Raw genomic sequence first — 23711 nt, 5'->3', positions numbered from 1 at the left:
AGCACGCGCTACTCTGGAGGGGGTCCTTTGGAGCTTGGGCCTGATCAGTGCCTTCGATTTCGCGCCTCTTGCTCCTGCCCGAATCGCTCCCATCACTCCCAGCACTCGTCGGCGCGAACCAGGCTAAAAGCTGCTGGGGAACACGGGATTGAGGGATTCAGCGGATAGCTCCAGGAACCTTTCTTTTCCTTCCATTCTTCTTTGGACACTGCCAGTTTGCGCAGTCGTACCATTTTATTAGTCTTATGCAGGCGTAAACATCCTATCAAGTGGCCGCGTGCAACCTTCCACGCATGCTTTGAGCAATCTGCAGTAGAGATTTGCAGCACAAGGGAGGAGACCCCGGTACGGAGTACGGATACTGGGTGGCGTTTGGCAGGCAAAATCGATTGCCCAATTGTTCGGTCCGCTGTGACGCGACCATGTCTGGTAAGCATCATCACCAAGTGTTTTGACACGCTTTGCGCGAACCCATCCCCAGACCCCGATCGTCGCGCGCGTCGATGCGAGCCAGCGCAATGCCGCCCCGTCGTCGCAGCCGTCTGGACCAGCAGCTGACAGGCAGTCAAGCGCAAGAACCAGAGCCCCGGCGGTCAGTCCGCACCACGAAAGGCCAGCACAAGGCGCTCGAACAATTCGACCAAGCCATCGAAGCCCCCAAGCGGCGCGGCGGCAACAAGAAGAACAAGAAGGCGGCGCCGGAGCCCGAAGAGCCCGAAGAAGAGATCATCCGCTGCGTTTGCGGCGCCACCGAGCAAGATGAGGACTCGGGCGAGCCGTGGATCGCCTGCGACCAGTGCGGCGCCTGGCAGCACAACATCTGCATGGGCATGAGCCAGTACACGGAGGATCTGCCAAAGGAGTACTTTTGCGAAGTGTGCCGACCAGAGAACCACAAGGAGCTGCTCGCCGGCATGGCAAAGGGCGAGAAGTTCTGGGAGACGCGCCGCAAGGCCTACGAAGAGGAGAAGGCCGAGAAGAAGAAGAAGGGCCCCAAAAAGGGAAAGAAGCGCACTAGCGACTCTAAGGAGGACGCCTCCCAGAAATCGAAGCAGTCGCCGCCTCCGGCCCCCGAGCCCAAGAAGGATGTTAAAGGCGCCGCTGGTAAACGCAAGAATGCCGATGGCGCCCCCGAGAAGGAGAGCAAGGTAAGCCCACCTCTGCCTTATCATCTGACCATCCAGTTGCTGACTCGGCGGCTGTCTCCGTCGCAAAAGCTCCGCAAGATAAACGAGACACAATCAGTCCCCGTTCCGGCGTATTCGCCTCCGGCGGATCTGCCCGCCCGAATCACCGAGCTCCCTGAGGAGCGCCAGGGCCCCGCGAAGGCAATGTCGAAGTCACTGGTCCACTCGATCGGCTTGGCAGAGAAGAAGGGTGCCGTTCCCTCCGATGGCGTGTCCGTTGCCGACCGCGCCGAGCGGTTCGCGATCCAGATCGAGCGCGCCGTCCACGACACCCATCCCACCACAGCCTCGTACGCCAGCCAGATTCGTACGCTGGCTTTCAATCTCAAGAGCAACCCGGAGCTTAGCGCCCGGCTGCTTGACCGTACTTTGACTCCACCCATGCTGGCATCGATGTCCACCGAAGAGCTGGCATCCAAGGAGCTGCAGAAGGAGACGGCCGAGATGCGGGCGAGGGCGGAAAAGCAGGCCATCAAGATCACAGAAGACGGCCCAAGGCTCCGAAGAACCCATAAGGGAGACGAGGTGGTCGGCGACGACGGTTTTATCGCGAGCGATGAAGTTCCTTCGGCGCCAGCCCCCCGGCCAAGCGCCCCTAAGCAGGAGCCCCGCGAATCGCCCGAGTTCCCGTCCCAAGCCGGCCATGCCCGTCCCGCTGCCGGCAGCATGGCTGTCGACACCCAACAGTCTCCGACCAGGGCGGAGTTTGACCTGAACAAGGTCTACTCGACCGTCAAGCCGCCGACGCTCCCTCGGGAACCGGCGCGGGCCTCGTTTTCCGCTGCGCCAGCCGGCGGACCCGGGGTCGATCCCGATGTTGACCGGTTGCTCGACGACGGGCCGCAGTCGCCTCCCTATTCACCGAAAGAGGAGAGCGATCCGGACGTGGTGTGGCGAGGGAAAGTCATCATGAACACCGTTGCCGAAGTGCCCGTTGTCGCCAAGCACATTGGCGGTGCCAATCTGAGCGAGACCCTGGGACTTCCGTGGGAGAAGTGGATGCCCACCAACCTTACCGTTTGCGGGCGCATAGAAGAGCAACAGGCCATCGTCTATCTCTGCAGCCTTCGGTACAGCCTGGCGACTGACATCATCGTGGTTAACCTCGAGCCGACCACGCCGGCGGCCAAATCAGGCATGCAGAAACTGATTGACTATTTCGTCTCCAAGAAGAGGTACGGCGTCGTGGGGGACAAAGGAGTCGCAAATGTCCGCGATACATACCTGGTACCCGTGCTCCCTGGCACCGGGAACCACCCGGAGTTCATGCTGAACCTGGGGGACAATTTTATACCCGAGACGAGGACGGAGCCCATGATGCTCTGCGTTTTTGTCTACCGTAACGACCCGGAGACCATCCAGCGCCTTCACGGCACGACGAGTCTCCAGCACGCGGCGAAGACGCAGCAGGCCAGCGCACAAAACCACGGCCCGGGTTCTGGGTTCGCACAGGCACCGGGCACTCCGACTCCTGGAACCCTGCCCGCCGGGGGCCGGCCGTCGATCGCGGCGCCAGCTTTCTCTCCAGCCTCTCCGCAGGGATCGTTCCCGCAGTATCCCTCGCCGAGGACGGGCGCTCCGATGCAGCTGCCTCAGCAGTCCCAGCCGCCGCAGGCACCGGCCCCGCAGCCCGTGGGACAGGCTCACAGTTTGGATGAGCTGCAGCGACGTGGCGAGGCCGTTGCTCGCGAAATATTGGGTCATCTGATGACCAGCCCCACGGTGGCGTTCCTTCTTCCTCAGGCGCACGCGATGACACGTAAGGAGTGGGAGGTGATCAAGATGATATATGAACGTGACCCCAGGGCGCGTGATGACCTTCCATATCTCAGCAACTGCTTGGAGAAGGAGGGCAACGCTCGGCAGCAGCAGCAACAGCAGCAACAGCAACAGCAGCAGCACCAGCAGCACCAGCAACACCAACAACACCAGCAACCGTATCTTCAAGCCCAGCCCCAGGCTCCGCCCCAGGCGCCGCCCCAGGCGCCGCCACAGCCGCATCCGCATCCGCAGCAACAGCAGCGTCCTCAACCGCAACAGCAGCCGCCCGCCAAGCCCCATCCTCAACCGCAGCCGCAGTATCCGGCTCCCGTCCGGACCACCCCGATCCCCCCGCCGCCGATCCCGCCCGTGGCCACGGCCGGACCGCCGCGGCAGACTCCCATCCCTCCACCCCCGATCCCGCCACGGGCGACAACGAGCACCGGCCCCCCGGCGACGTAGGAAACTGTCCTCCGCGGCGGGATGGGAGTTGACGGTGACGACGGCAGGGCTCCCGATACGCCCCCACCGCCCAGTCTGCCGCAGGAAACGGGATGCCCGCCCCCGGCACCTCCGCCAGAGGCGCCGGCGCCTCCGTCCACCCTTCCGCCTGCTCCTCGGCCTTTACCGCCTATGCCCGGTCCCCCGCCACGCCGTCCCATCCCGCCAATCCCACCTCGCCGGCCCAGGCCTGACCCCAGAGCCTCTTCAGAACCTCGGCCAGCAGATTCTTCCCAACGTCAGGCTTAGCACGCCACGATCGCCGCGCTGTGCCAAACTCCGACCAGGAGAAGCGGCACTACCGCCCCGCCTACCACCCCAGTGAGCCGGAAGAATGATACAACCGACGCTGACGCCGAGCCGCAACCGCGCCCGCGCGCCTTTACCTACTCCCACCCCCCTCCTCGACACGCACGCAGAGCCCGCTCCTCCACCACCTCCTCCGCCTCGGTCTCGGGAGATGACGAGGACCACGACGTCGCCGTCATCAACAACCACCCGCAGCCGCCCGACCGCCTGGTCCCCGTGCAGCGGAACATCCGGGTGCATGTTGCCCGACTATGCGCCCGCGCGCGCGCGGCGAGTGCCCGGTTTTGGGCGAGGGTGCTCGCGTGGCTGGAGCGCCTGGCGGCGGTGCTGGCGGCGGCCGGGTTTTTACTCGCGGCGGCCGGGCTTGTGCTGACGGCGGTCTGGTTTGTGCTGGGCTCGCTGGCGGCACTGGTGGTGCTGGCGGTGCTGGGCCTGCTGGGGTTGGTGGTTGTTCCTTTGATCCTGGTGCTGATTGTGGTTGCGCTGACCATGTTTTTGCCCGCGGCGGTTGTGCTCCTGCCGACGGCGGCCATGCTCCTGCCGGCAGGGGGGGCCATGCTCCCGCCCGCTGTGGTCATGCTCCCACCTGCGGTGGTCATGATCCTGCTGCTGCTCCGCCTCGGACATCTGACGGTGGAGCGTGTCGGTGACGGGGTGAGCTTTGTCTGGCGCTTGGGACCGTGGGGGTAACAAGGCGGGTCATTGCGTTTCTCGGTCGGGTGGTGTATCCTTGAGGTCATTTTCCTTGCGTTCCTCTTTGCCGTTTTCCTTTTTTCTATCATGATTATTCTTCTACGGTTTAGGATGGTTTGATGGGCGGAATGGGGGGGCACTGGAGCGGCTGTTTGTTTTCCGCTCTCACTGCGAGTTAATTACGTGCCCCGTCGGAGCCACAGCACCTGACTGCCCCCTTCACTTCACTTCACTTCACTTCATCTCCCACGGGCCATGGCTTTGGTTTCGGTTCTTTCGGCGGCCCGTTGATGGCGCCGCGCGCGCGCGAGACGGTTCGGTCCCCGGTTTTGGAATGGATGTGGAGGGGTGGCAACGAGCTCATTTTGGAGCCGCATTACGGTTCGGCCTGGCTTATTCGGTTCCAAGCAGGTCCAATGTGTTGTTAGTACCATATGGCGGGGCGGTAGCGGACAGAGAATGGTTGACGGTGGAAAGGGGTGGAAGGGGTCGCCGGGGGGAGCTGCAGCGTTCGTTTCACAGTCGGGAGTTGCCGACGGGTCTGTGTGGTAACTAAAGGGATAATTTGATAGCGGTATTATTTGGCTTTTCTCCGGTCGTATCACACATGCTTCGCTTGTTGTGCTGTGATGTTACGTGAATGTTATTCCTCACGCTAATCGATCAGCCACGAAGAGAAGTCTTTGCCCACATCTTGGTTCGCTTCATAAATTCCGTTTATTAGATCTCCCGAGTTACATCAGCAGCGTACATGCGACAAACGTCATCATGCAAATTCTGCGCCCACGCCAACCCACGCGGCCACCTCTCTCTGCGCGGCGGGGTTCTGCCCGTCCGCCTCGCCGTCGCCCTTCCCGCCGTCGTCGGCCTCGAGCGGCGGCACCTGGATGCTGGCCAGCCCCTCGATCAGGCGCCGCGCCTTGTCCACCACGCTCCGGATCCCCGCCGTCTCGCGCCGCTTGCTCTCGAGGTGCTCCTGCATGATGTGGATGAGCTGCTCGCGCGCGTGGTGCGGCCGGTACTCGTTGAGGGTGTGGTGGAAGTTGAGCAGGAGGGTTTTGAGGTCTTGGACTTTCTCAGCGGCCTAAAGATTTCGCGTGTCAGTGTTCCTGCTTAGTTGGGGTCCTGCGGAAGAGTATGTATGCAGGACGGGGGGGGGGGGGGGGGGCTGCTGGCAGGGTTGAGCGCTACTCACGTGGTCCGGGCGGTAGCCCATCAGGCCGATGAGCTCGAGGTAGTTGAGCAGGATCGACCTGGTCAGCTTTTTGAGCTCGAAGCCGCGGTCCAGGTGCGTGCTGTCCCGGTCTGTTTCGGTGACCTGGCCCAGCCGTTGGATGCCGGCATCCTCGAGACTCTGGAGCGTTTGAGTGAGCTGGCGGGGTAGCAGTCAGCACGTGGTTCGTCGGCTCAGAGACGTTAAATCGGGGACGGGGAGGACAAACCGTTTCCAACTCGCTGAACGACTTCCATTTCCCATCCTGCGGCTCAGGTGGCGGCTGGAGATAGGCAAGGTCGTCCGGGACGTCGGGAATCCTTGTCACAGCATCGCTGCTTATGCCCCGCTGCTGGGCGTATTCCTCCTTCAACTGGGCGTAACGCGCCAGATTCTGCGGGGTGAAGGAGCGCCAGAAGGGTGGCGGATCCGGCCAGAGCGCTGTTACTCTGGTGCTGTCATCCTCATGGTTTTCCATGGTGCCTCGCGCGCGGCGGGCGGGGAGATTCAGCTGCGATCGCGATTCTGCGACAATGCGGCAGACAGTGTGCAGATCGCTCTTGGCTGTACGAGCTCTTTCGGGTTCAGGTCCAGAGCAATGTTATTTGAAGGACCGCCATCCTCTGCGGGCTCTGGGCTGTGCCAAATCCCTGCAGCGGCCAGAGATGCGACGAAAAAAAAGCAGGCGGTATTGAGAGGCGTACACTCACAAGTTGGCGATCGTCTTTGAATGAACGAGGTGAGCTTGGGCTGGTGGGGCCAGCTGGGATCATTTGCGACCGTGGCTGAAGCTTCCCCGACCCCCCTAAAACGACTACCCAAATTCCCTAGAACGACTACCCTGCAGGGGCGGCCCGTGCGTACCCACCAAAGTTTGGCAGCAAACGTCACCACACTCCCTACCTGAGTGTCGCTATAGGAATGGCTACAAATTGGCGATAGTACTATAGTTATTATAGAAGATAGAAAATATAGACTTGACTAAAAAATGTAGAAGTAGCGAGAAAGCTCGAAAATACAATAGCATTAGCAATATAGTGAGAAATATTGCCTCTATTGACCGCCTATACCTAGCGCCTTGACCTGCCCTATATACCCAACAGTCGCTAGCTCGCCTAAATTTAGGGTTAGGGTTATATATAGCATTGTTCAATGACAACACTTTCGTATACGTATAGCGCTTCTTGTAGCGTCACTCACTAAGGGAGTGTAGTAGCGCTTGCTGCCAAATTTTGGTGGGTGCGCACGGGCCGCCCCAGGAGGGTGGTCGTTCTAGGGAATCTGGGTAGTCGTTTTAGGGGGTCGCTCTTGTTAGTGCTTGGTGGCAGTTAGTGGGTGCTTCTCCAGACGGGAGTTAACATTAACTAAGGTACCTGGTAGCTAGGGTGCCGACTGGAAGTGGGGCTGAGCTCCCTGTGGCTTGTGGAAGCCGCCTTCTGATGACCACCAGACATTGCGACCTGCTTCCAACGCTCAGCCATGTCGAAACTTCCATGATCCGGCCATTGAGCGCTCTGCGTGACTGAGTTCTCTGTGCATTGTTGGCAATCCAGCTCAAAAACACCAACAACCTGTCGACGGCCGCCAAACGGAACCCTGCATCTCGCGCCAACGCAGCGTTGCAACCGCTGTCCACCCGCCCTTGCTCCCGACGGAACCCAATTCTTTCGTCCCGCCATGGCCGACGTTCGCTCTCTTCTGCGCCAGCAACGCGCCGCGCGCAGAATAGAGCACCCTCATGCGTCCTATTCTGACGCCGGCAAGCTCACATGCAACGTATGCCACGAGCTTGTCAAGACAGAGGCGCTCTGGGACAATCACCTTCGAAGCGCCGGCCACCGACAGCGACTACAGAGCCTACACCAGGCGTCCACGAAGAACGGCACCAAGGGGTACGCTGGGTTTGTGGATCAGGAACCGGACCGAAATGGTCAGCCGGGACAGTCGAACAAGCGGAAGCTGGGCGACTCCGAAGAGGACGAGCCGGCGGGTCGAGACGACGGCGTGGGGCCGAGGAAACGAACAAAAGCGGATATTGCGCCGCAAGATCAAACCCCAGTGAAGAAGGACGACGGCACCAGAACGGGCAAGCCAGAAACGCCGCCTCTCGCTCGCCGAACGTCAGGCACGCCTACCATCGGTGTCGAGCTAGACATCCCCTCTCGCCCAGCTACGCCGAGCTCAGCCGGGACACCAATGTCCGCTACCCCGAAGGCGGCCCCAATTGGCCGGTCTCCGCTTATACCAGACGAGTCATCCGGGTTGGGCCAGCCCAAAACCACACCGGCCCCGCCAACAGCGGAGACACAGCCCTCATCGGCCACAGCAGCTCAAGCAGCGCCAGCACCGGTGGACGAAGACGAATGGGCCGCGTTCGAGGCAGAGCTCGTCCACGGGACGGCAGGAAGTACACGCGCCAAGCCCGTCGGCGCCGCAGTAGCAGCACTCGACAGCGACGCAGTCATCTCGGCGCCGGCGATGAGCGCCGCAGAGGTGGCCGCCAAGTCGGAGGAGGAGGAGCGCACGAGGCGGCGAGCGCTGGTGGATATCCAGCTTGAGGACGAAAAGGAAGAGGCCACGCGGGCGCTTGAGACGGAGTTCGATGTAATGGAGGAGCTGGAGGCGCGGGCGCGCAAGCTGAGAGAGCGGCGCGAGCAACTGCGGGTGCAAGCCAATGGCGGGGCCGCATCTGCGGTGGCAGTTGCCGATGGCGAGAAAGGGGCTGCGCCGGGCAAGGAGAATGTCTCCATGGAGGAAGACGAGGACGACGACGAGGAGGACGAGTTGGACGACTGGGATGGCTTCAGGTTCCGAGCTTAGCAAAGGCGAGCTTGGCCTGAACTGCATCTGTGTGTTGCCGTCGGCCGCGATCAGGAAGCGGCTTGTACATTACTCGCATATACTAATACGGTTATTAATACGGTATGTCCAGAGAGCGGTGTGTTGCTCAAGTGACCCAGTCACTATTACTTCTCAGGACTTATGCTCGCTGACCAGCCCAAGCACCTCAACGCCGAAAATATCACATACTCCAAAAACCGGGAAAACAACACTGCCTACCTGCACACATTGAACACACCACGTTATTCCTCCCAGCCTTAACTCAACTACACCTCCTCCCCGCGTCCAACCTTCTCCCAAAACCTCCTCAACCGCCACACCCTCCCCACTCCCGCCCGCTCCTCCCACCTCCGCACCCCCTCCTCGCGCAGCCTGACCTGGCGCTTCCAGACGGACCCAACCCAAGCCCGCAGGCCATCCTTCACCTTCTCCCGCTCGACCGCCCTCTTCCTCGCCACCAGCGCGGGCGCCAGCACCAGCGTCGCCCCACCACCACCATGACCACCACCGCCGCCGGAAGTCGCAGCAGCGCGGGGGACGCACTCGGGCGGCAGCACGCAGCGCGCGACGAGCGACTCGGCGGAGGGGCGGGCGGCGAGGCGGCGGGCGAGGCGGATGGACGCGAGGCTGCGGGCGAGCTTGCGCGAGGCGAAGGCCGTGCGCGTCAGGAAGATGGAGCGGCGGGCGAGGTCGGCGAGCGACGGCCGCGCGGGGGACGTCAGCAGCGGCGGCAGCACGGCGCGCGTGCGCCGCAGGCGCGCCTGGTGGAGGTACGGCGCCAGGGACAGAGTTCTGAGCGCGTGGGAGGTCTGTGAATTTTTCCCTCCCCCCTCCCTCCTCGGTGGGGGGAGCAGTTTTGTTAGTGTGTGTGTGTGCGCGCGTCTGTGCGAGAGAAAGAAAGGGCAGGAGGGCGGGGTTGAGCAATAGTGGACTTCAAGACTTCAACTTTGGGATTGGCTTTACGATCGATCTGCTTTTCGTTGATAGAGAGGCTGGGTTGGGGCGGCAAGTCCAGCTAAACAGAAGATGGAGAGAGAGAGAGACGGACGCACCCTGGAGGTTGCCAACAGGTCACACACTTCGAGGTAGCTTAGAATCTGGAGCAGCACCTCGTTTGGCAAGTCTAACAGCCCTGTGGGAGGTTTACGCCGCGGGGCAACAGCAGTCGAGACAACCACACTTTGGTGTTCCAACTGCAGCTCCTCCTTGCACGGTTTCTCGAGCATCGAAGTGCAGGACGAGGAGGCCAGGGCGACTGCGTCGGCTTGTTCTGTCCCCCAAGGATCCTGCCACTCATCTCGTAGAGTAGCCGGGTGCGGTTGGGCATCAGTGGACAACGGAGGTATTGGAGAGCGTGGAATCTCGTCACAGGCCACGTCCAGGGTATCACGGCTATCCCGCGGGACCGGGCACCCCTCAGCATCGCTCCGTGGGCCCGAGATCGTGAGGCTGGAAGTCCTGGCGATGAGCTGGCCAGCAACGGCTGAATCCAGATCGGCGTTCTCGCTGTCCACCTCATGGCTCTCGACGGCTTGCTGGCCCTGTGGCTGCTCGCCTTGCAGTGGCGACGTCGCCGTTGACCAGTGGGCCTGAACAGGGGGGGCGGCCATCGTTCCCAAGGAGGGATGGATACTTGCGTTCTCGTGTTGGGTTAGTGTTGAAGATGCATGCTCCGTTGGCGTAAATCCAGAACGTTGCCCTTCGCCACCTGGCAGGTGTGCTCGCTGTGTTGTCACGGCTCTCTCTGGCCAGCAGCGAGACGAGCAGGCAGGCGGGTGAGCTGTGGGCGAAAAGAGCAGCGACAGCAGCGACAGCAGCGACAGCCAGGTCTCAGGATCGCTGTGCAGCCCGTCACATGAGACTAGACCGCTTTTTTCTCTCCAATGCTGCTTGCCCCGAGCACCTTTGGCCCGTCGCCAATCGCGGGAATCGGGTTTTTCTTGCGGTTGTCGACACACGCTGCCAGCAAGTCGCGTCGACCGCGAAGGGAAAGTACGCGAGCACCGAGGGGGCCTCCTCGGTGCGGCTCAACTGGACCGCGTCCAGCAGGATCAAGCAAGAGAATCGAGTAGGAGGGTGGCCACGAATTGGGCCGCACGATGAAAACTCAGCAGGCGGATGGCTGGGCGTTGGCGTGGGCGTCGAGACAAGCCGGAACGACACAGGGCGAGTTCCGTATTTGGCGGAAAGCCAGACACGATGTCGTTTTGCCCGGACTTGAGTCTGTGGACAGGGAGCTCCGGAAGCCGAGCAGAGCAAGCGATGAATTTCGGCCTCGCTGAGACGACCAAGGTCTCGCCGGAATCACTAATCAGGGGTTCGCAGGCTCAATCCGAAGCAGCCTGGAGAGGGGAGAATGAGGCTGTGAAGGCCAGGGATGTCCGTAGGCAGCGAAGTTGGCACGGTGCGAGTACAAGGTCATAGCAGATCGCCCGAGCAGAGGCAGCAATTCATGGATGCCTGCTCCGCACAGTAGTAGGATGGATGGCTTGCACATGTATCCGTACCTCCCTTGGTGATATGGAAGGGGAGAAGCATGAGACACGACCACGCCAGCTGATGCGCAGATGCGCCCGCGGCAGGCACCACAACGAACCCCTGGCGCCAGGTTCCGTGACCGTGCGAGCCCCGCCCTTGCTCTCGCATTCCCCTCCGTTTGATCTGTTTCACACGGGCCCTTTGGCTCTGGTTGGCTGCTGTTTCCGCACCGTTCGCCGGTGGGGCCCCAGCCGCCCGGAACGGAAGGCGGGGCATTCAAGCAGGCAGCGAGCGATAAGCACCTTACTGTGTGAGGTATCCATGGATCCGCATGTGGCATGGTGCTGTGTGCGTGTACTGCGTTCGCAGGGCAGGTATGACCGCGGGACTCGGTGGAAGCTGCCTGCTTGCCTTCACCGCGGGCTGCAAGGCTTCCTGAAATGCGGAAAGAGCCAGGAGGCATCTATCTACCCGCCTTGCTCCCGCAAGGTACGGATGTAATGAAAAATGATTCGCGTCTTCTGCGCAGCCAGATCCCTTGCAGGCGGGATCCACCAGCATCAGACTTGCCTTGCTGTCACTTGCAGCCTTGGGCCGGCGCTCTCGTTCTGTCGGACTTCAACATCTGCATTCTCGGTGAATGATCGCGTTCTCATTTGATCCGTACTCAGCTACGTCGGAAGCTACCGTGGCCATAACGCGGCAATAATTACATGTCCACGTTGACCCTACTCATCGCCAGCGCCTCGAACGTCGAACCCGATCCGTTGATGCCCAAACTCGTCGCCGTCGCCCGGCTCCTAGGTGAACACGGTCTGCCCTGCTCCGTCTGAACGCGGTCACCGGCGTGTGATGATGTTGCATCGGCGGGGGCCCTGGCCTCAAACTCTGCGGCCACGGCCTCCTCGTCACCCTCGCCATTGCCTATTTGGGGTCAGGAACAGCAACAGGGCGGGACGGAGTAACGCCAGCGAGGATCCCGATGGGCCGATCGGCATTCGTGCCATTGGGCTCGCAGCTTCTCAAGGAACCTATCGGTCCTTGCGCAGGCTGCGTCTGGCGGAGAGCCGGACGACCGTCCTGGCGCTCTTGTCCGGCTCTCCCACCCTGGTCCACATTCTTGCGCATTCTTGCGTCTGTCCACTCTCCAACCGTGGCGGCTCGAAGGCTGAAGCTCGCTACGGAGGGCCGGCTAGATGGCAAGGCTGGAAAGTCATGACGATATGGTCAAGCCACTTGGGAAGTTCGGCAGTCACCTTTGGATGCGGCCGGCCGGATGAGATGTGAGAGTTCGCCCAGCAGCAAAGGAGCCGACAGATGCACGGCGGAAGTGTAGCTGCACGGTTCTTGCACATACACAGTGCATGCCTTCCCCAGGTTAGCGGGGGACTCCCGCCACAAGCTCAACAGTTGTCTTTCTGCGTTTCTGGCAGCGGCTCCCGCTGCCGAAGATCTATTGACGCTCCTCGTCGTGTTTGGCATGGGGCTCGGATGTGGCCTGCCTTGCGGCCCACGCGCTCCCACACCCACGTTCAGGCCGGCCAATAGCGAAGCTCAGCGAGCTCTCATGCGGCTGTCTCCCAAACACACACGCTTCCGTCACCCGTCTTCCCGCAACAAGCCTGGTCACACCCCTGTTCCTGGATGCTGAGTCGATCGCTTCAGCCCGCCCCCTGGAGCTAAATTCGAAACCCCTGTCATCAACAACAACGTCATACCTGCGCGTCACTACAACAGTCAAGCCGCCGAGCTCAAGGTACTCGATCAAGAGCATATCTCAGGATTGCGCCGATGGAACACAAACCCGCCAGCACGACTAAGGAGCGTTCAAGAGCCCAGCAGGAAAGTTTAGGCTTGTTCTCTGGCGCACGTCCACTGTCGCAGAGGGCCACTTTCTGCATTGAAGCGTTAGCGCCCTCAACATGCTGGGTGGAAGGCAGGGAGCCCCAAGAAACTTGGGTAACGTTACTCTGCTGGCGCAGTCATTGAGCATCGCAATCTACACTTCCCATCATTAGAATTAAGTCTCCGTGGCAGCATGCAGACAACAGACGCGGCAAGCAAGCCGAAACAACAGACCGCAGGCGAGCAGGCTGAAACGAAGCAGCATTCCCTGCCGAAGGGGACGGCCCGCTCCCGCGTTTGGACAATCAACCTCCTGGTCACGGATCATGGCTCTGGAAGGGGAAGACAAGAGATCATTGGAAAGAAAAGTCCTGGTCGGCAAATTATGATCTCGGGCTGTGCTGTAGGCCGGGGCGACGGTGGCTACGTACGCCCCATTGTTAAGGCGTCACGACGACAGTGGCCGCCCCTGAACGGCCATGTTTATGTCCATCGACCCCTGTTTCTTTGCCCAGCGCCGCCCGGCCGCCTTGAGGGCCGCCGCGAAGACATTGATTCAGCGCCCTTCTGGTTGTTTCCTTCCGTGCTCAGATTTCAAACCTTTGTCACAAGTCTTTCCTCGTGGGGCAGTCCAGCGGTCCAACCCCAGTGGGGAGTCGGACGAGCCATGGCCGCTCGCTCGCAATATGCTCGCGGCCGGTTTTCCGTGTTTCGAATGTTGAGGTGGTCTGATAACAGGTTTCGGCCTCAATCACCAACCCGCGGCTGGCCTTTCCAATTTCCCCGGCAAGCCGTTCCCCGGCAAGCCGAAAGCTTGTTGGGGCGGAGACATACTCCCCAGACAGCCGCCACCCGCTGACCCCTCTCTTTCCCTCCCCTGCTCCCAGCTCTCTTGGGCTTGCGATCTTTCCCGTGGAGCGCAATTTCCACGGAACAATCAGGACCGGTGTGTCCGGCAGTTAGGCCGGATATTGATCCGCCTCCTCGACGGTGGAATAATCTTGCTTGTCCTCAGCCGCTCGTGATCGTCCGTTGGCATCACCCCACAGCAAGCAAGATGATGTGTAAGTCACGGCCCCCATGGTGGAGCGAACGAATGAGCTGGCCAATCCACCAACCCTCTCGTCGCCATGCCATTCCCCTTTGCCCGGGCAGTTGAGCCAGCAAGATGCTGGGGTGACGAAAGCTGACTTGCTGGCGGCGTGCCTTGCGTTTTTGTCTTCTTTTACCCCCTGTATCGGCCCGGCCACATGCGAGACCCCGATCTACACCTGGCCGCCTATCGGTCGTGTTGACGATCCCCGCCTGCCTTCCCAGCCTGTCCCGGTGCAGGAAAGCTGCCGAGCCGAGCGGCCGAGGCACAGGTGGCAGGGCCGTTTCCATGCGGCAATCTCATTCTGCCCCCGACCTGGTCAGCCATCCCCGTGTACTGTGCACAACGGCTACTAGCAGGCTCCCCTGGACGCATGGAAGCTTTTGGAGTTTCCAGAAAGTCACCGAGACAAGGAAGGACGTAACCTGTTCGAGTAAGTCCCAGCCCCGGCACGCCGTGCAACCACGCCGACAAGGAATCACCCGAAGGGGCAAAATACAGCGTCGAATGGAGAAAGGGCTGGCTAGTCATCAACTGCCACGTCACATATCCCACTCACTAAATACCCGCCGTCGAGGCGAGCGGGTCGTGGTGGAGATGCTCTGGGCCTTGGGACTACAGTGGCCGAACCACATCGCGGGTATGTGGTGGGGTCGCTGCTGTGAGAAACGCACAGGAGTTCATGTGAGAGAAGCTTCCTGCGAGCCGGTCCTGCTTAACGGCTGCTAGCTGTGTTACTCTGGACCACCAGGCGGAGCACGGTTGCAGCCGACGCCGTAAGGAGAACCAGGAAGGCGACCGTTCGGTGGGCCGTTCCATCCACTGGGCGATGGAGGTCTAACAGATCGTTGGGAGAAAATCTTCATGTGGCCTCCCCGTCATTTTGACAGGAGAACACACGGAACTCACTGGTTAAGCAGTGGCGACCGCAGCATGCAGCTGCCACTGCCACGGTTGACCAGGTCGTTGCTGTTAAATCTGCGTCTTGACTCCGCGTTGGAGGGAAACCATCCTCGCCGGCTTAGACGGCTCAAGCCAAATTTCTCTCATCATGGTAGGCACGAACTGCTGTTCTAAACAGTACAGTGACGGTGTCGGGATGCAGGGTCGAATGCAACCGCTCACCACGCCACCCTCCCCTACAGGGCCTGGTTCCGAGTGGCTGCCCTCACGTCGATCCATTTTGTGCGACGAAATGGAAGTCCAATCAAGCTCAGGCATTATCAAGGCCCGAGACGACGATGGTGTCGGGCGTGCGCGCCGGAGGCACATCTTGCACCCGCCACTTGAAGAACGTCGCGGCAACGACTTAAGCATCCTGCCTTGTGGTCCGCCTAGACAAGCTCAGAAACGGCTTATCGGCAAAAGGACTGTGCGCTGCTCGGCTTGGTGGCGCGTCGTAGGACAAGGCCTTCGAATCCGCTGCTGCCAAAACACTCTTTGATTTACGCCCGGCGGCCGGATTCGGCAAGCTGAGAAACACCCGGCAGCGATTCCCTTATCCCCCGGGCCGTGCGTGCGTGAACTGGAGGCTAAAACGATACTCTTTTGTTTCTGTTTGGTGGCGGCCGTTCCCCCTGTCCCGAGCACGCCTCCTGGGAAACCCCCAACCCCCCCCCCCCCCCCCTCTCCTCTCCGGCCCAGGCCGCGGCCAGCCAGGCCCAGGCTGGCCCGACAGATGTCGCCATGTGGGCCGACCCGGAAGGGACCTGGCCGGGGTACCCGCAAGGTTGAACGGGTAGATTCTCACTCCACGACCCGCAAAGCCAAAGTCTCGGTGTTAAATCGTGGGGCTGCCTCCAGCACGAAATCATACCAAAGAATACTCGCACCGCGCAGGGGTCCCAGTGTCCGTTGGGCTCTGATTTCCCTTACAGCCCGAGGTCGCGACGACGCAGACCAAGTGACCGGGGGGAGATGCGCAGATTCATCTTCATGCAGGAAGTGCCGCGTCGAAATAAAAAAAGGAATATGAGAAAAAAATACCGGAACAGCTAAGGGCAAGGCAGACATCCACCGGCATGGCTAGCCCACGTTTCGGCCCAATAACACGCGGTTCAGATGGTGACAAGCGCAGAAAGTACAAGCACGGCCCCCTCTCTTCTGGCGGGTTCGGTTCGTGGTATGCCGCTACTTCGTCCTGGCCCGATCTAGCCAAGCAAGGACGCCAACTATGTACGTAGATTTGTACCCTCCGGGTGCTGAGTAGTTCATGTGTCTTGTGTACAACGTCGCGGCGTGGTGGAGACCGGGCGTGCGTGTGTCTTCGAACCCCTGGCTAATGAGTCGCTGAACAACGTGGCTCCTATGACGGCCATCCACACCCAAGGCGTCCGGGCGTGGGCGCGGGCCATGGAAACGGGCTAATCTGCCGGCAAGGGTGCCATCGCGCATGGGACATGCGTCTCCAGCGCAGACAAGCCGCGCTACCTGCTCGACGTGTGATCGCGAGCGTGATAGACAACGGGCAACTCGGGGATCACGATACCCGGACAGACCGGGGGGGGTTAGAACAAGTCGTAAGGCACCGGCTTGGGATGAGCGGGAAACGCCTTGCCTAGCCTCGCCGAGTGCTTCGTCCTGACCTTGGCTAACACCGCTGGGCGTCTGTCTGCAAAGACAGGACAGCTCATCATCCACTTCAAGGTGACGGAAAGGGTGACACATCAAGTATAAGAAGACTCACGATCCTCGGCCCAGCATCGGACAGACGCTCAACCAGACTTCCAAGGACAAAACGGGGACGACAACAGCACCGCAACGCAACCGGTAGCCGACAGCGCCTGCCTCACGGCTTCGATCAACCACGACAACAAAGGAAACCGCAAACCCAGATTTACCGGGCTCTTTCCCCCTTGAATTCGAACCGCATCTCTGAGGCCTCAGTCTCTCGCGTCAGCTACCTGGCTGTCAAGCTCCTCCACCTGCGGTAAGCGTGTCTCTCTGCTTGACGGCACGGCCGCGAAATCTCGCTGCTGTGATACGCCACAGTTGGCGACCTACAGGAAGCCACCTGTGGTGGAAGAGATGGCGAAGGACTACGACAAAGGAAGGAAACACTACTCCGGCTAACATGGAACTTGCTTGAATCAGGCTCGGTTAGACACTCGCATCGATAACGCACACGGCCATCTTCGTGCTCCAACTACCTCCCTGGCCTCGGCCCGGAAGCTGGTGAGACCGCCGGCGAGAGAGTGTGCCGGGTGGTTCGCATACCGAGACGAAAGACTTCCCCATCGTCCGAGAGCGCCGGCTCGAACAACCACCAACACAGCTCGGATAATCAACCAAGGCGACGGGATCTTCAACAGCTCGCCGCACAACACGGAGAAACAGTAAGACCGGACGAACGACACCGAGGCCCGGCGAGCCCAAAAGCGAGCGTAAAGAAAAAAGAAGACGATAACAACCCCACAAAGACCCAACCTGAGACAGAAAAAAAAAATGTGCTACTTCGACCACACGCTCTGGCAGTGCGGCTACTGGCGGTGGGGCCCCTTCCGGCAGCAGTGCAACAAGGAGTACCGGACGGGCGAGACGTGCGGGCTGCGGCTGGTGTACCAGACGTACCTGATCAACGACCCGTGCCAGCTGTGCGAGAAGGTGGACAAGAAGCAGCGGCGGCTGGCCAAGATGGCGCAGGACGTGGACCGGTGGGCGCGCGAGGGCGGGCGCGGCGCCACCATCCAGCGCACCCAGGCCGAGATGCACGACCTGCAGCTCGAGATCGACAAGCTGCTCCGCGACCACGACATCCGGAAGAACTCGGTCAACTACTGAGTGAGCACTGGGCGGCGCGCTGCCTGGGCGGGCCTTGTCCCTTTGCCCTTGCCCTTGCCGGGCTCGACCGGACGGGAGACTGGAGACTGGCCGGATGGTTTCTTTGTCATCCTCACCTTGCTGCTTTTCTGGGTTTTGTTTCTTCTCTTTTCATTCCTCCTTATTTTTTGTTTTCTTTTTCAGCTTCTCTTTTTCCCTCCATCCTGCTTGCCTCTCTCAGCTCTCTCAGCTATTCCGTCCATCTGCTCCAATGCTGGTACCTGAGACAGGCCGGAGCAGGAGGGGAAGACGGCGATATGGAGGGAACGGAAAGGGGGTGGGGCAGGCTTTGGATCAGGGTGCGATTGCCGAGACCTGGGCGGCACGTTGTGCAAGAAAGAGGTGGGAGAGGAAAGACACGGCGGGGGAGGCGGCTGCTGGGGGAACCAGTGAGACGCCGGTGGTGGCAATGCTGGCCGCAGGGCTGGCGCGCCATCGTTGCTTGCCCCCGGGCAACATCAGCTGCTTCCCCGGGGGCGATTTGAAATGACTGGCTGATGTGTTCCAGAAAGGGGCTAGGAACTCGTGGGGCTGGCTGGGAGGCGCGAGGGACACTTTCCCGCTATTTTCCTTTGTTTTCCTGTTGTTTTACGGCTACAGAAAGCGGAGATGGTTCCCTGATTGTTCAAAATGGAGGGAAGGTGTATGGGTAAGAGGGGGAGGAGTGTGCATGTCTGATGCGAGAACCTTGCTGCGAGGCGGAGAGAAATGAGCTAGGACCAAAAGCACTGGCATCTTGGATTTCCATTTCATTGCGCGTTTTTCATACTTCTCTTGTCTCGGAACCTGGAAGTTGTTTCTACTAATGGTTGGGAAACCAAGGCAAGGGGAAGGAAAGTCACACAGAGCCTTTCCCTCCAGCAGTGGGGTTTTCAGGGAAAATGACAGGGAAAAAAATCAATGCTTTTGTCAGTAACGACAGTACGGCAACAAAAGAAGTTTGTTTCCTCCTCCAGGCCCCGGCCATCGCGTTTGCTTGCTGGGCGAGTTCTCCATCCCCATCCTGCTGATGCCCGAGACGCCGAGTCGAAGTCAGCAGAAGAGCGCGAAAAAAATCAGCATTTGCGACTTGCCGCATCCAACAGCCGATGGAGAGCTTGCAGTTCAAGGGCTCTCGGTTGACGTTTGTGTGAGTAAGAGGTGCAGATCGGTTCGCATCGTCTTTCCCTGCCTGGAGAGCGCATATCATGTTGCAGAGCCGGGGAGAGATCCCACTGGTTTACCCTTCCCTGTTCGGGTGCAGCGGCAGAAGAATGGCGCGGGGGACGGGTGTCGGCGAGGGAGGGATCGAATGGGGCGCGGAGAAAAGCCATAGGGAACAAGTTCTGAGCGTCTCTCCGGCGCACGCCCCCCCCCCCCCCCAGGGCGCAGAAGCAGCGGAGCCATAGGTTTCCTTGACGTTATCGAGCGAGTCACCGTAGCACCTGTAGCCGAGGAGGGAGCTTGACGGACAGCCGACTGGACGAATGGCAAGGGGAGAGCTGGCTGGCGGGTGGGTAATGTATGCAGCGTTGGCGCGGTCGTGTCTCACTCGAAAGTGCTCTTCCAGGAGTGGGTGACGGGGAAAGCGCTTGGGTTCGCTCGGCTCCGGTGGAGGGAAGCGCCCGCCAGAAGATGCCTGTCTGACTCCTGTTTGCCCTGCTCTCCGGCCCTGCAGGGAAATCTCGCGAGCACCCTCACCCGCAGCTGAAAACGGACCACGGCCGTGGGGGCAAGCGTTGAGGAGAAGCGGGCCGACAAGTGACTTCGCAACTTATGCCTGGTTGGGCAGCAGCCGACGGCGTGTTGACTCGGCAAGATGCGTCTGAAGGACCTGGAGCGCCAAGGGGGGAAGGTCGGGAGACCATCAGCCGGCCTTGGCCAGCGCAGAGCGCAGAGGTGGGAGGTACCAACCCCTGTTCGGGAAGTAGGAGTCCTGTTGAGCGGTCCCTAGTGGCTGCTGAGAGGGAGACGAGTGACGTGACTTCTCGGGTGTGTTATGCGCGCTTGCCCTCGCCCGCTGCACCCTGCCTGTTACGGGTGATGCCGGGTTGTCAGCCCCCAAGAGCTTCCCCCTTCACGCTTCCTTTCCAGTCGCGACGGCCCCGTTCCTCCACGATAGCCATCTGCGAGCTGCAGACCGCTTCATGGCCGGCCACGGAGAATGAGCCGTGCACATACTCCCACTTTCGCACCTCATAGTCCAGCGAAGTTCTGACAAAGCGAAGAGAAGTCGTGTTCAGCGACGGTTGGCAGTAGGTTGCCGAGTGTGTGGAGGAGAGTAGACGAACAGCGGAGCCCAAGCCCGGCTTCTGTGACGATTGACGACCGACGGCCTTCCGGAGGGCTAAGGGAGCCAGACGGTCGCTCTGTTTATACTCTAGTCTCCCCACTGCAATGGAGCATCAGAAGCTTCCTGTGCACGTGGCTGGCGGTAGGTGGGCGTGTGACCGGCCACAAGCGTCGTTTGACAGAGCTGCCGGAGACGGGTCGAGAGAGCAAGGCTTGATTGGCTAAGCTGACAGCAGGGCAAGAGCCGTCACAATAAACAGGGGCTTCTTGATTGGTTTAGGCGGCACGGCTGGGTACAGACTGCAGAAGCGCATCCCTCCAATAACATCTCGACGTCCCCACTATCCAGGGCATCAGAATTCTCTCCACGGCCTCAACGTTGCCGTCGGAAATGAGACAGAAAAGGGGTTGCACGGCCCCATGGGTATCAACTGTCTGAAGCGATCCGTTTTGCGTCTCCGCGAAAATCTCGACGCGACGTTTTTGAACATCAGTCGAAGCGAAGTCAGGGGGGTGACCCTGGGCGAGGTGGGGGTGCAGTTGAAGGTCCCGAGGGAATGGAACGGTCGTCAGCTGGTAAGGGTCACCCCTCCTCTTGGCCAGTCACGGGTCCAAAAGTGGTCCGGCCGGCCCATCAGGTGAGGGTTGTCTCGAGTGGGGAACAGCGGGCCATCCGGCTGACGAGGTGAGCTCAGCGCATGGCGGCGGCAGCATCAGCGAAGTTGCCGATTAGAGCGTCAGTGCCGTCAACCTTGATGGGCACAGGACCCTGCTGCATCTCGATGGTGTCCTCGTCCGGAGTACCCCAATCAATGCGCGCCACAGAAGCGAGATCGTCGTGGGAGGAGAGCTTGGAGAGCAAGTTGTGGTACTGGTTCATGTGCGCGTCTTGGCCCCCATACGCATAGGGAGCAGCAACGGGCTGGATCGACTTGTCCTGCGGTACGATCTCGTAGATGTCGACCATATTACTGTGCCACCTGGGTTAGCCACATGCCGTTCTGTTCTATCGCCGCGCGGCCGGGAGTGGGCCGAAGGGGAGGGTAGGGGCGGGAGGGACATACTCCGAGGTGCGGGCCACAACTCTCTGTAAAGCCTCAATTTCTCGTTGCACCTCTTGCGGGTCCTCCTGTCCCATCATGTGTTGCTGGTCGAAGCTGCCATATTGCATGTTGTTGGACTCGTCGAAGAGGTGCTGAGCTTCGTCATCCTACCGAGGGAGCGAGTGGTCAGCGGAGCATAGAGACGAACGAGCGAATGGGGCGCAAGGCATACCTCGTCGTAGTCATCTCGGCGGCGGCTGCCGAGGCAAGAGGAGCAGTTCCCCATGATGGCGTCCCCCCTGAAAAGTGAGCGTGGCGAAGGCGCAAAAAGCACGGCGAAAGAAAGGGACAAAGAGAAAAGAAAAAGACCGCAGAAGAAATCGAGAGCGAGAGAAATCGGACGGCTGTGCCCTTGCGGGACGCTAGCGGGGTCGTTTCATAAGGAAGGAGTGCTCAGCGCTGAGGAAAAGAAGCAATCCAAAACAATAGAAGATGAAGCGTTGAGATGCTCAACCGCGCGGTTGTCGCATTGCCTTGATGGTCCCTGGTCGCGCGATGGTGGGATGGGTAAAAGTTGCGCGGGCATCCTTGTTGCCTCGGCCGCACGGCCCAATCATCACAAGGCAATGGAGGGATCTGGGGGGCTTGACGCATGGGCCATATCTCTCGCCGCGATTCTCCATCGGTATGGAGGTCTCCCTCCGATGCGCAGGCTGAACTCTGTAATTACAGAGTATTCCGTACTTGACGGAATACAGTACGGCCAGCACCGCTAGCGGGGCGCAACAGGTCACAACCAGCCCAACAACGGAAGGCGCCCGGGCACCTCTGATAACCCATTGATCGCTGGCCGGGCACTTTGTGGCAAGGCTCCCAACAAGTCAAACAAGTCAAATATGAGGGCCCACTTGCGTTGATTTGGGTGCACTGCGATGAGATTTGGCTTAATTTGTGTTTACTCAAGTGGTTGCCAAATCTAGTCAAATGCCATATATATTGAAATAGTGTAAAACCTCTATACCAACCTACCCCACCACACCCAGGACCAGGTGCGCGAGATAGCTCCTAAAGGAATACGGTGTCCCTCTAGACGGATAAAGATAGTGCATATCGAGTGGTAGGAAGGATGTCTCCTAAGAGGAAGACACGTGGCTTAGGTACATCTAGTGGGATATAGTAGAAAGATAAAAGACAACGAGAATATAGTTAGAGCTTAATAGCTCGAATGCCTATTGTCTAGACAAAGGTAGAATAGCGAAAGGAGAAGCTCAATAGCCCTTTTAGAAGAAAGATAACTATTAACGTAGTATCAATGAATATATATTAACAACTACTTAATATCTTACTTAATAACAAAGAAGATAGGCTTAGCCTATTTAAATATATATAATTAGAGGGCTAGACCCTTTAGCAACGAATATAATATATTGAAACGAATAGAAAAAAAAACTAGGTCCCTATATCTAGGTAGTCTATTACTCTAATTTATACTTCCTTTTTAAGCTTACTATATACTTCTATAGATAAGCTTATACTTTAAAAGCTCTTTAGTATATACCTTTTATCATTACTACTCTTTAAGCTACTTTTTATATATAGCTCTCTTAGCTTATAAAGGTCTAGCTAGCTATAGTAGCTAATTATATCGCCTTTTATATTCCTCTACCTCTTTAATATATATATCCTATCTTTACTACTATACTAGATACTTATACTTATAGGCGAAGGCGTAGTTGTATAGGTTGTATAGTAGTAGGCAAAATAGCCGTTTAAGCTTAGTAGGCTCCTTATAGAGGTGCTTACTATAGTGTTGCACTGAGGGTAATATATAGCTAGATAATATAAGCGATCCTTATACCTATAAATACTTCTATACTAGCAAATAAAGCATTTTAGGATAGTTTAGTCTCCTTATAAGTATATAGATAAGCATCTCCTTTTCTTAGAGGTAGAGATCGAATACTATTATCTTAAGTACCGCCTATACTAGGGCCCTAAGCTTTTTAACCTATATACTACTAAGGAGGTACTCTTAGTTGAACTTGTCTATAGGGGCGTCGACGAGCCTTCGAGTTGTAGTCACCTATATTGTAGCGATCTCTATAATCTTAGCTTTAACATTCACCTAGGTTGATATATTATTAAGATCTTTCGCTAGTATAGCCAATAGTCCTAAAGTAGTATTCTAATCCTTTAGTCGAAGTAGTAGAACGGCCTTAGGTATTAAAAACGTAGCTTATAACTATTGTCTAAGGTCGCCTATAGGGTCTTGCGAAGATAGCTCGTTGTTTAGCTATCTATTTAGTAGAAGCTTTATAATCCTATAGTAGTACACTTAGTATACTACCTCTTACTTTGATTAGAGTATAAGGATTAGTTGTATAGTAGCGATTAGCCCCTTCTCACTTTAGTTAGGGATTTAGGCTTATTTAAATACTACTAAGTATATAGCTAAGATTCTAAGCTCTATATTACTAAAGTAGTGATAGATATATATAGGTAAGTCGTTGAGCCTAGGAATGTCTAGCTTATTAGGTATAAATACGTTGTTGCTCTAGAGGACTTTGATCACTTTGTCTTTATTATACTTTAAGAGTATAGGCTATATAGGTTTTTAGTTTAGAGACAATAGGTCTAGAGGAAGCTTATATATTTTA

At 58.5% G+C, this 23711-nt stretch overlaps 8 protein-coding genes across 8 annotated transcripts; 3 read left to right on the top strand and 5 right to left on the bottom strand.

The window, feature by feature from the left end:
• The first annotated feature begins 233 nt into the window (after positions 1–233).
• THITE_2109486 (uncharacterized protein) lies at positions 234–3623 on the top strand. Its single transcript, XM_003650175.1, has 3 exons — positions 234–429; positions 571–1148; positions 1218–3623. Exons 1-3 carry the CDS (start codon positions 423–425, stop codon positions 3408–3410), a joined length of 2778 nt encoding a protein of 925 aa, XP_003650223.1. The 5' UTR covers positions 234–422; the 3' UTR covers positions 3411–3623.
• On the bottom strand, positions 3624–4663 carry THITE_2109485 (uncharacterized protein). Its single transcript, XM_003650174.1, has one exon. It carries the CDS (start codon positions 4355–4357, stop codon positions 3836–3838), a length of 522 nt encoding a protein of 173 aa, XP_003650222.1. The 5' UTR covers positions 4358–4663; the 3' UTR covers positions 3624–3835.
• A 391-nt stretch (positions 4664–5054) lies between these two features.
• Positions 5055–6400, bottom strand: THITE_2109482 (uncharacterized protein). The gene is made up of 3 exons (XM_003650173.1): positions 5894–6400; positions 5647–5823; positions 5055–5535 (listed from the first exon to the last, which is right to left on the bottom strand). The coding sequence occupies exons 1-3, from the start codon at positions 6140–6142 to the stop codon at positions 5218–5220; spliced, it is 744 nt and encodes a 247-aa protein (XP_003650221.1). The 5' UTR covers positions 6143–6400; the 3' UTR covers positions 5055–5217.
• A 651-nt stretch (positions 6401–7051) lies between these two features.
• THITE_2109481 (uncharacterized protein) lies at positions 7052–8822 on the top strand. Its single transcript, XM_003650172.1, has one exon. It carries the CDS (start codon positions 7342–7344, stop codon positions 8482–8484), a length of 1143 nt encoding a protein of 380 aa, XP_003650220.1. The 5' UTR covers positions 7052–7341; the 3' UTR covers positions 8485–8822.
• THITE_2041922 (uncharacterized protein) lies at positions 8772–10115 on the bottom strand (the record flags this gene model as incomplete). Its single annotated transcript, XM_003650171.1, has 2 exons — positions 8772–9339; positions 9700–10115. The coding sequence occupies 2 exons, from the start codon at positions 10113–10115 to the stop codon at positions 8772–8774; spliced, it is 984 nt and encodes a 327-aa protein (XP_003650219.1).
• A 7250-nt stretch (positions 10116–17365) lies between these two features.
• THITE_2042005 (uncharacterized protein) lies at positions 17366–17701 on the top strand (the record flags this gene model as incomplete). The annotated part of the gene is made up of 1 exon (XM_003650170.1): positions 17366–17701. One exon carries the CDS (start codon positions 17366–17368, stop codon positions 17699–17701), a length of 336 nt encoding a protein of 111 aa, XP_003650218.1.
• A 769-nt stretch (positions 17702–18470) lies between these two features.
• On the bottom strand, positions 18471–19106 carry THITE_127537 (uncharacterized protein). Its single transcript, XM_003650169.1, has one exon. The coding sequence runs from the start codon at positions 18927–18929 to the stop codon at positions 18579–18581; it is 351 nt and encodes a 116-aa protein (XP_003650217.1). The 5' UTR covers positions 18930–19106; the 3' UTR covers positions 18471–18578.
• Positions 19107–20259: 1153 nt separating this feature from the next.
• On the bottom strand, positions 20260–21559 carry THITE_2063314 (uncharacterized protein). The gene is made up of 3 exons (XM_003650168.1): positions 21287–21559; positions 21076–21221; positions 20260–20982 (listed from the first exon to the last, which is right to left on the bottom strand). The coding sequence occupies exons 1-3, from the start codon at positions 21338–21340 to the stop codon at positions 20703–20705; spliced, it is 480 nt and encodes a 159-aa protein (XP_003650216.1). The 5' UTR covers positions 21341–21559; the 3' UTR covers positions 20260–20702.
• Between the last annotated feature and the right edge of the window lie 2152 nt (positions 21560–23711).

The sequence above is a fragment of the Thermothielavioides terrestris genome, chromosome 1 (assembly GCF_000226115.1).
Source record: "Thermothielavioides terrestris NRRL 8126 chromosome 1, complete sequence".
NCBI classification, from domain to species: domain Eukaryota; kingdom Fungi; phylum Ascomycota; class Sordariomycetes; order Sordariales; family Chaetomiaceae; genus Thermothielavioides; species Thermothielavioides terrestris.
Note: the sequence above shows the minus strand (reverse complement) of the source record. Positions and strands in the feature narration are given on the sequence as shown.